Source organism: Oncorhynchus nerka, linkage group LG3, assembly GCF_034236695.1.
Source record: "Oncorhynchus nerka isolate Pitt River linkage group LG3, Oner_Uvic_2.0, whole genome shotgun sequence".
Classification (NCBI taxonomy): domain Eukaryota; kingdom Metazoa; phylum Chordata; class Actinopteri; order Salmoniformes; family Salmonidae; genus Oncorhynchus; species Oncorhynchus nerka.
In genome coordinates, this window is record NC_088398.1 from 22996491 (window position 1) to 23007802 (window position 11312).

General features: G+C 44.5%; 2 protein-coding genes across 3 annotated transcripts in view; one reads left to right on the forward strand and one right to left on the reverse strand.

Annotated features, from left to right (window-relative positions):
• The window catches only part of LOC115105058 (serine/threonine-protein kinase fused-like), a 41280-nt gene extending 40099 nt beyond the window's left edge, over positions 1-1181 (reverse strand). The window contains 1 exon segment of the mRNA XM_065009941.1: positions 1129-1181. The gene's annotated coding sequence lies outside the window, so the exon portion shown is untranslated.
• Positions 1182-1290: 109 nt separating this feature from the next.
• Positions 1291-9791, forward strand: LOC115105083 (lipolysis-stimulated lipoprotein receptor-like). 2 transcript variants are annotated; one of them, XM_029626666.2, is made up of 11 exons: positions 1291-1378; positions 2580-2909; positions 3097-3216; positions 3756-3812; positions 5203-5349; positions 5940-6143; positions 6327-6386; positions 6715-6843; positions 7182-7518; positions 7652-8126; positions 8775-9791. In XM_029626666.2, the coding sequence occupies exons 1-11, from the start codon at positions 1339-1341 to the stop codon at positions 8808-8810; spliced, it is 1935 nt and encodes a 644-aa protein (XP_029482526.1). In that variant the 5' UTR covers positions 1291-1338; the 3' UTR covers positions 8811-9791. The 2 variants fall into 2 exon arrangements, with proteins under 2 accessions (XP_029482526.1, XP_029482536.1); XM_029626676.2 differs by lacking the exon at positions 3756-3812.
• The last annotated feature ends 1521 nt before the right edge of the window (positions 9792-11312 follow it).

Below are 11312 nucleotides of genomic sequence, written 5' to 3' on the forward strand. Positions count from 1 at the left end.
CTTGTAATTATACTTCAGCATTCCATAGTAACATCTGACAAAAATATCTAAAGACTGCAGCAAACTTGAAAAATGTATATTTGTGTCATTCTCAAAACTTTTGGCCACGACTGTACATTCTGAATTGTGTTTAAAGTCAGGTCACATGACCAAGGACTATTGAAATGTGAATGTTTAAATTCATGTAAAATCTTGAGATAAATGGACAAACTAACATGCTGCACCTTGTTTGAGTCCAGTAGGTCACATGACCAAGGAGCTGTTGAAATAATAAGTTTGAAAAATTAATGTAAAACCGTGTGAGATGAAAATAGACAAACTAAAGGGTGTGCAATGTGTAGGCCCACTGAGTGTACATTCTGAACCTCATGAGTCACATGACCAACACAATTCAACTTGGAATACAAAATGGTGCTCACATGTTTATTAGCTTTGCAAGGCAAATTAATGTCCAAATTGTGAAAATAAGACCTCTGCAATGTTGTGTGTGCAATTTTTCCAACATCATGACACTTATCTGGAGTGTGGCTCAAGTGGTTTGAATGCGCGATTATTGAATATCCAACCTGAAACTGTCTTTACCTCGGTATCAAAACAAATGTGAAACGTGTAGGATACCATCGCTAAGGATATTCAGTGTGAAAACTGTGTGTAAAACGAATTTTCTTCAAAGAAAATGAAACAGTTGAAGTCCACAACTCAAACTCAAATAGAAATTGAAACCCACAATTGAAAGCCCTGGCAATACTGGCATTTCACGCATAGGGTTATACTTATAAACAAACCATCCTCATAAAACAGTGTTTGACTAGGCAATGAGCTTGAGATCACCACATTGCTGCTGCTTAGCATACAGGCAAAACAAAAAAAAACTAGTTTCGAGCTAGGCCATACCAACTATCGCTACCGGTAGTTTGAGGTGGAATGGGTGTATCCCAGGTCACGTTCAAATGTAGATTATCAATGCAGAGAGCGATAAACTAAATAAACTGTAATAAAACCTTTTTTTATTTTTTATTCCAACATATTTCACATTCAAATCCTAGGGCTGGCCATTGGAAACTAATATTAGTTTCCAATGGCTAGCCCTAGGATTCGCATCAAAAGTCAGAGGCTTGGCAATCTCACCTGTCTGGTCCGCCTCCTACTCGCATACCTACGCCGTAAGAGAAAATGTCGGAAGGCCTACCTAGTTAAGAAAAAAACAATACATGCTTGGGGTTCTACAAGGTTTCTAATGGCATTTATGCAGGCCTTGAATTAATTACTATACATGGTTTTTACATTAAGGTTTTTGAATTGAGACTTCTCTAAAATATACTCACTTCGGATCGAAAGATGTTCCTGATTTTCGTCGTGACCGTCTTTATGGCAACAGGTAGGGAGAGGAAATGCATTGTTTTTCGAGAAGGGAGGGTCAGGGCACAATTTAATCAATAAGTTAGTTACTGATTTGTGTATTTCTTAATAAACGTCTTCTTTTAAACCGTTTATATTAACTTATTTTTGATGTCGAATTCGTAAGGAAAAGTAGCATTGTGCTCAATTGTATTTTTTATGTTTCATCGTTAGAGGTGACCTGGATCTCTGGAGTTCGTTGTTTTGTCAGGTGTTGATCACCAAATGGCTACATCTGTATTAATTTGAACATGTATAAATGCTATGTATCCGTTGGCATCATCACGTGCCCGAAATACTATGTTTATGTATTTTTTACAGTTTTGTGTAGGCTTTGTAACATCACCACCGTATAAGTAATATTGAGTGTTTTTCCTATAGAAAGAAAATGTATAACGTTAATAATAGTCCTATGTATTTTTCAAATAATCATTAGTGGATTTGTGATTCATTAGTTAAATCACAGATATCCAGTTCTCCAGTGGTGGACAACAATCTATATTTACATGTCAGAATACAGTAAACTAAGGTTTACTAGACACTTTCATTTTAATGCCTGAATCATAGTCAAAGCCTTTTCTTTTTTTAAACTTTCAGATGAAGTATTCATCATATCATAATATGTTTGACTCCTGACATTGTTTTGTGCACACACATGGCCTGGAATAAGGTGAAGGGGTGTGATTTTCATAATATCACATCAACGATACTAGTCATTGGCATTTGTTCATGCCAAATGCCAATGTCTGCCTTATACATTTGATACCATTTTACCCCCTATGAAATGTATAATTCAGTCAAAGCTGAACTATTACAGCATTTAGGGCTAGGCTATTACTCAAATGTAGAGTTTTGTTGATGGAACATGCACAGCTTAAGGTCTTGGTGACTCATTGCATCTATTCTCTATGATACCAGTCTTTAGTTATGACATATCGTTGTGACTGTCACTTGCAGACTGGTCAGCTTCCTGCTACACCCAGAGTACCTTCACTCTCACAGAGCTGCTGAATTACAAATTAGAAAATGTAGCAAATAATGTACTCACGAGAAAAGTACACTGCCTTCAGTTAACAACAAACACTTTCTTGCACACTGTTATGGGTGGTGAAGATATCTAATCTCTACCTGCATGCATTGAGATAAACTATCCTCTTTAAACACTCCTATTCTCTCTCCAGGCTCCACCATGGCCATCTCTGTCCAGTGTCCTGTCAAGAGGTACGTGGTCATCCTGTTCCAGCCGGTCACGCTCACCTGCAACTTCCAGACGTCTTCCACGCAGCCGCCCGTCATCACTTGGAGGTACAAGTCCTACTGCAGGGACCCCATCCAGGCAGCCCTGAACCCCAGCAGCGCTGACAACATCCTGTCCCAGAACAACCCTAACTACAACGCCAACATTGAGTGTGCCGACAACATGCGGACAGTGCGCATCGTGGCCTCCAAGCAGGGCAGTGCTGTCACTCTGGGCGAGCAGTACCAGGGGCGAAAAGTCAGCATCTTGAACAGTGAGTTTGACTTTTTGTGATTTCAAATGTGATGTGTGTGAGGGGGGCAAGCGCACCGGTGTGTGCGCGTATGTATGCCTGTCTCTCTCTGTCTGCGTGTTACTTCCATTACAAGGCTCCTATATCAGAGTGAGTCTTGTCTGTTGCCAGTGTCCCCTCATCAAACCCACCCTACTTGTCTCTTTAGACGCAGACCTGAACCTTGCCCAGACGGCGTGGGGAGACAGCGGCGTGTACGTGTGCTCTGTGGTGTCTTCTCAGGACCTGACAGGGAACAGCGAGGACTACACAGAGCTCATAGTGCTGGGTGAGTGGCTCCTATCCTCACAGACCCTTTTTAGAGCTCCCCTGACCTGCTGTCATCTTCCACCTGTCCACCACCACCCCCACTCCATTTCCACCAAGTCCTATACTACCTCTCCTCACAGAACTGCTGTCCTATGAGGAACAATCACTCGTTTTCTCTGTGCTAGTTTCCCCTTAGTTCTCTTGGGTTTATTTGATGAGTTAGCTGGACACCGTGTGGAGCAACACAAAATCTAATAGCAGTAGCAATCAAATGTAAAAGATCTTGAAAAGCCAAATCCAATTTTCAGGCAGTTCCACAATTTCCAAATATGCTATTTGACTCCGGATTCTGTATAAATGAGACGGCACCCATCAAGGCTCTCCGGAAGGATCCATGACTTCTATTTTGAAGTGATTCATGAATCATGAACCACTTAGCAGGGACTTCCAAGAAGGACAAGTTGTTGTGAGGGAGACTCAAGAGGGCAAAAGTGTAGTCATTTATTAGAAAGATAGTTGGGGCTTTTTAAAATAATTGTGGCTTTCTTTCTTTCACAGAGAGAAAGTCAAATACCACTGATCTCCTGCCTGAGATTGACTTACTGGTTATGGAAGGTACTTTCCAGTTTGCCCCTTAAAACCAGTAGAGCTCAACCCTAGCCTAAGAGCCCTGTTTTTTAGTAAACTAGGTCACTGTTTAGGTTCAGTTTCAGGAGAATGACATTTGGCCTGAACCCTCTTGCAAATACCTCACAGCTTTGAATGAGACGACATGTGGTCAATGTTGTTCGAAAATATAGAGTCAAAGAAGCAGCCTCCCTTGAGAAAGGCCGACAAAACTACGGTTTTGCTGGTTTGATTGATCAAGCCTGGTTGACTTTAACAAGCTTGTTGGTGTTTTTATCAAGGTAGTTCGTGCAACGATTTTGTCTGTACTGAATCAAGCCTTTGTTGTCTATTTTTAAACATTACAGCACCTTCAAGGTCTAACTTTAGAATGAGGAACCACATTGCTTAACATCTCAAAATGTGAACTGACAGACAGCTAAAAATCTACCAAAAAACACCTCTTTAAAATATTTTTTGGGGGGAAGTCCCCTCACAACAACTCAAACAATGGATAATTAACCCTTGAAATATAAAATTAGTTGGTTGCATTGGTTAAAAAGTTATATTCAACTGTAACATTTTTTTCTCTCCTTCATGGTCGAGACCACAAAACTCTCAGCAGAACATCACGATAGCCCTAAAAGCTGTGACATTGTTGTAATATGGGGCCACTCAGCACATAGCTCTGGTCTGTTTTGTGTTGACTCAAACCGCAAAAGAACTCTTCAGTCAGACTGCAGCCTATGACATTTATAGGAAATGTGTGGTTGAATATATCTTTCAGTATATTGGCATGTATTGTTTTTCTTTCCCGTGCAGCTAGCTCCCTCATCTGACAGAATGACTCACTGAACCCATTGTTTGAAAAAAATGAAAACCGAAACCTGTGTTATCTGGTTTCTCTGATGTCTGAAATTAACCTGTCGTGTAGATGCTCCATTGTTTACTGCTTGTCCTTGTGACTTTTCACACTACTCATACTGTAGCCTTGCATACTAGACCGACCATTGGACTAGCCAAGCTACAGGTTCTAATACAAATGTTTATTTTTCGATACTAGGGCTCTGTTCTCCAGTGTTCTTGATAGACTAGTAAATTGTCACTTTCTTGTCCACATTTTTGAAGAAGTTAGCTTTGTCAAGTTGGCTTTTTGAACAATGGAAGTCCTCTACTTCTCTGGTTTAAACAGAGCCACAGGAAACCTAGAACTGCATGAACAAGTGCTATGTAAATACAGAAACGTTAATATTCAACCACGCTGATAGTCACCCAGAGAACGCAGAGGAGATGTTTCATTTTGACTGAATGGCACACACATTAGCTTGCCTATACATGCATAATTATAATCTCCCCCTACTCTTTCTCTCTTCCCCCTCTACTCTTTCTCTGTATACAGACTGGTTGTTGGTGGTACTGGTAGTGTTTGGCTTCCTGCTGCTGTTGCTCCTCATAGCGATCTGCTGGTGCCAGTGCTGCCCCCACACCTGCTGCTGCTACATCCGCTGCCCCTGCTGCCCAGAGAAATGCTGCTGCCCTCGGGCACGTAAGTACCACCCTCCACCCCTACTTGTCCCTTTTTCCACTTGGCACAGAGCATCCTGCTTCGATGCCACTTTCATTTTAGTATGCCCATTCCATTCAACGAAACTCCCTTTTCTCATTTAGTTTCACGTTGTGAATTTGTGACCCTGGCACTGTTTACCTTTCATTTGCCATTCTCATGTACATATTATTTATACACTATGTGCTGCTACTCTTATCTTCTTGGGGCTCCCGAGTGGCTCAGTGGTCTAAGGCACTGCATCTCAGTGCTAGAGGAGTCACTACAGACCCTGGTTCGATTCCAGGCAGTATCACAACCAGCCATGATTGGGAGTCCCATAGAGTGGCGCACAATTGACCCAGTGTCGTTTGGCCGGGGTAGGCCACCATTGTAAATAACAATTTGTTCTTAACTAACTTGCCTAGTTAAATAAAGGTTACATCAAAATAAATAAAATACAATTCATAGAAAGACTCACACACAACACACTGGCAAATTAAGTAAGTCCTCCAGAATATGTATTTACAGTATGCCACCTAACTACAACGTCAATGTGTCGTAACACTGTGAACTCACTCCTCTCAATTCAGTGTACGAAGCAGGCAAGGCGGTGAAGTCAGGCATCCCCAGCAACTACGCCCCCACGCTCTACGCTCCCAGCATGTACGCCCAGCCACCCTACGGAGGGGGCATGCAACAGCCCGGCATACCCATGCTGCCCTTACCCCAGGGAATGGGCGGCCCCCCACTACACCCCAACGGCTACGGACGGGACTACGACGGAGCCAGCTCGGGTAACTACAGCCCCTCTCCAGTTTTAACATGACAATTAGCTTGATAAAAGCAAGGACTTGATGCGCAACTTTTTTTTTTCTCTGTGGGCTAATCCCAGTATTGCACATTTTCGCAGCAATGTGGTTTTCAATGCTGGTGTGAGGAACCTTTTGATCATCTCTGTTTTTGTTTTCTGCTTGTAGTTGGACATGGCTCCCAGGTGCCTTTGCTACATGACCAGGACAGTGGCGCAGGAGACCAAAGTGAGTGGTTAAAATGCTTAGTACAAATTCTCAGTCTGTTTGATTATTTGTGATAATACAAAAGTCTAACCAGAGCTAGGGCTCCGCTCCCGAATCATCTCGGGGGCTGAAAAATGTCAGCATATTTCATCTTGTCACCGGGGTTGGGCTCATTACCATTTCCGTTCAGTCAATTCACAAATTAAACTGATATTCCCATTCAAATTTTCCACATTGCTTTTCAAAGGAATTTTAGTTTACGAAGCAAACAACCTTTTTTTGTTTACTTGAAATGGAATTGAGACCAACCCTGCTTGTCACAATCTCTCATGATTTACTCTCTCCTCAGCTCGGAGTGGCTACCGTATCCAGGTGGACCCAGATGGGAATGCAACGCGGGCCATCTACTACATGGAGAGACAGCTAGCCAACCTGGACCCCACCCGGCCTGGTGACGCCGCTGGGAATTACAACCGCTGTGAGTCTTACACCTACACATAAACACAGCCATGTCAACTGTACTGTACTGCAGAGTTCGGGGCCTGTAATCACAAAGAGCCTCAGAGTAGGAGTGCTGTTCTAGGATCAGTTCAATGTTGTGTTTTGTGGGTGTTGTTCAAGTGAAAGGGGGAAGTGTTTGTTCATTTCACACGGAGCCTTCAACTGGCTTCATTAACTTGAATGTGTTGTAATGTTAATGTGATAGGGCTTTTTTAACTCTGACTTGCAGTTTATCTCTCTCACTGTCTTTCTTGTGTGTTTCTCCATCCTCTTCCTTTTTCCTTCTCCCCCCCCCCATCTCTCTCTCTCTCTCAGTGGATGGGGGGATGAGCGAGGTGAGCTCCTTACACGATGACCCACGGGGCCGTGGCGGTGGACGCTCCCAGGCCCCGCCCCTCGCCACCGTGTACGACCAGGACGAGGCCATGAGCACCATCAGCAGCGTGTCCACGCATGGCCAGCGGGGGCGTGACGACTACCCGCGGCGAGGAGGTGGGCCCTCCCCCCACATGGGGGCCCAGGGGCGTGCACGCTCCATGGACAACCTTGATGACATCGCCCGCCGAGACCGCTACCCCAGAGACCCCCGGGATCCCCGCGACGACTACCCTCCCCACCGCCGCGACGGAGGAGGAGCCAGAGAAAGGAGAGGGTGAGGTTCTTATTTGGCGCCTCTCTCACTCTTTCTCCTTCTAGTGCATGAGTCCTACTTCTCAAAGGTCAAATCTGCGGAAGACAATGATTCGACCCAGTTGTTTACCCAGTGGTTTTTTTTCTCCCCTCAGCTCGGATGATGACTTTAGCAGCCGCGGTGGCTACGACCGCGGCCGTGACTTTGACGACCGCAGACGGCGCGAGCCCTCCCCTGACGACCGTCGCCGCGGAGGCAGCCCGGTCAGTGGTCTCCAGGGGAGACGCAGCCGTAGCCGTGACGACCTGATGGACATCGAACGTGATCGGGAGCGCGGTGGCGGCCGTGGTGGTGGGCGGGACGCCTACGATGATAGCTTTCTGCGGGAAGCCATGGAGAAGAAGCGTCTAGGCGAGCAGCAGAGGGCGAGGAGCCGCGAGCGCCTGGACAGCGACAGCGAACGCTCAGACCGAGGCAGGGCCCCCCGCGGACCCCCTCCACTTCCCATGTCCCCGCCTTCCAACTACCCCGACCGTCGCTACGACGACAACTACCCAGCCCCTCACCCGCCTCCCTACATTAGCGATGACGAGAGCTTGACGTCCTCCAAGAAGAGCAACCTACGCAAGGTCAGTCAGTCATCACAGGGTTCTGCATATGGGCGTTGAGCATTCAGGGTGCCACTCAAGGCCACAGCGTTATTTACTGCATTGCCATAATGCCTTATTGATTGTTTCTTTCATAGAACTACTTTCATCAACATAGTTAAAGGGATACTTCAGGATTTTGGCAATGAAGCCCTTTATCTACTTCCCCAGCGTCCGATGAACTCGTGGATGCCCTTTTTATGTCTCTGCGTCTTGCTTGAAGCAAAAGCTAGCATGCTGTTCCCCATAGCATTCCAGGCATTACGCTAATGCTAGTGAAAACTTGTGAAGGGACTGTTCACAAAAAGGGAGCCTATATGTTAGAGACGAGAGAAGAGTTCCACTCTCGGATTCGTAGAGGCTACAGCGAGTTCCTCTGACTCTTGGGAAGTAGAAAGGGCTCCAAAATCCCGAAGTATTCCTTTATTGCTAGTTACAAAAAAATATATAATCATATTTAGCAGAAGAAAATATATATCCAGATCCTAGTTTTGCCAGAATTGTGGTTGTATGTTTTAGCAGGTTTTTCTCATATGTATGCTTGTTGTCTCTAGACTGACAGTAATGCTTATAGTACAGTACTAGGCCAACTCATTCTGTTTGTTTCAACTCTCTTTCTTTTCTTTTCAGAATGGAGCCGTGAGTCGGGAGAGCCTGGTGGTGTGAGACGTTCAGTATCGCCCAGCGTAACTGATCTGTCCCGTAACACAATTACTAGTCGTCTATGTCAATAGTACTAATGTTGCAAACTTGATACCGTGATTTTATTTTCAATACCTAAACTCAGATATCAAAATTTGATGCTGGATATTTATGTACAAAATGATCTTATTGGGGGTAATTTAGTAATTGTGTGCTTCATATTTACTGAAAACATTGTCAGCCTTATGTCCTCTCAATTATTTTTAATGTACAGAATAGCTCTAACTGAAGCACTAAGTGTAGTGTGTGGTTGAACATACCAAGGCTTAATTAAAGTAGCCTACACTGGAATTGCAATAGCCAAAGTAAACCAAAAATGGTTTTCATTCACTCTTTTTAACCATTCATTTTCACCTTACAGTCATCTTACAGTCAATGTGAGTAACCCGGAGCTTTAAGATTGTAAAGCAAGTATTAATTTGAACTTTTAATGATTTACTGTGAGAAGTCATGGATTTTTAAAATGAAAATTAGATCATGCTGTACATTTGAAAATGGAATAGATTTTATAATTGGGGCGGGAGGCAGCCTAGCGGTTAAGAGCGTTGGACCACTAACCGAAAGGTCGCTGGTTCAAATCGCCGAGCCAATTAAGAAAAAATCTGCCGAGGTGCCCTTGAGCAAGGCACTTAACCCTAATTGCTCTGGATAAGAGCCTCTACTAAATGACTAAAATCAAATAATAACCATGTTATTTTTACATTGTTTATCATCGTATTTAGAGTTTTGGATTAGTTTTAACTGTCTGTCCAGCAATGATATTTGTCATGAATAATGTCAGCCATAGGCAGATTATATTTGTTCATTTAAACATTTTTTTTTATTATTGCTATGAAAAATGTACTTACTGCATTGTTGTACAGTCTACTTGTCATACCCACTGTCCGTACTGTGTTGACTGATTTACAACAAGCGTAATTTTACAATAAAGCTTTTTCAAAATGATCAGGGTTTTTTTCTATATAAAAATACAGTCTATGGGGCAAACTTCTACTTAAGTCAAATATTCACTTAGTCATGCGTTGATGTCAATTGGAAACCGGGTGAAAATTCTATAATAGGCTCTGACATGCTGTTCTAGGAGGTACCACCGGATGTCACTGTCTTGTTTCTGTGGCATGAAGAAGAGCTGTTCGCTGAGGGAGTATTATTTAGGGAATGCTGTATAACATACAGATTGCACACTAGTATTTCAGTTTTTGTCTTTATGGGTATCTACTATTTTCACCACATGAACATCATAACCATACTTTCTTTCCTATTTCCATAGATTTTACTCTAAAGGCCTTTCACGTTGCTTGTTCAATCTCCATGTTCAATGTCTGCCAATATGTAGACGTGATGGATGTGCTGTAACACTGGGTCTGACTGAATGGTGGCCTTTGTTTATACCTGTTATTGAAATGTGTTCAGGAATTTAATTGTTAACAAATTTTGCTATGGCAAGTCATGAGGATTGGTACTGTATAAGGTAAGAGCCCAGCTCCGCACTGCTAAAGCTAACTCTCTCTCCTCTGCTCTCATCCTTCTAGACCTATCGGCTGCCTTCGATACTGTGAACCATCAGATCCTCCTCTCCACCCTCTCCGAGTTGGGCATCTCCGGCGCGGCCCACGCTTGGATTGCGTCCTACCTGACAGGTCGCTCCTACCAGGTGGCGTGGCGAGAATCTGTCTCCTCACCACGCGCTCTCACCACTGGCGTCCCCCAGGGCTCTGTTCTAGGCCCTCTCCTATTCTCGCTATACACCAAGTCACTTGGCTCTGTCATAACCTCACATGGTCTCTCCTATCATTGCTATGCAGACGACACACAATTAATCTTCTCCTTTCCCCCTTCTGATGACCAGATGGCGAATCGCATCTCTGCATGTCTGGCAGACATATCAGTGTGGATGACGGATCACCACCTCAAGCTGAACCTCGGCAAGACGGAGCTGCTCTTCCTCCCGGGGAAGGACTGCCCGTTCCATGATCTCGCCATCACGGTTGACAACTCCATTGTGTCCTCCTCTCAGAGCGCTAAGAACCTTGGCGTGATCCTGGACAACACCCTGTCGTTCTCAACTAACATCAAGGCGGTGGCCCGTTCTTGTAGGTTCATGCTCTACAACATCCGCAGAGTACGACCCTGCCTCACACAGGAAGCAGCGCAGGTCCTAATCCAGGCACTTGTCATCTCCCGTCTGGATTACTGCAACTCGCTGTTGGCTGGGCTCCCTGCCTGTGCCATTAAACCCTACAACTCATCCAGAACGCCGCAGCCCGTCTGGTGTTCAACCTTCCCAAGTTCTCTCACGTCACCCCGCTCCTCCGCTCTCTCCACTGGCTTCCAGTTGAAGCTCGCATCCGCTACAAGACCATGGTGCTTGCCTACGGAGCTGTGAGGGGAACGGCACCTCAGTACCTCCAGGCTCTGATCAGGCCTTACACCCAAACAAGGGCACTGCGTTCATCCACCTCTGGC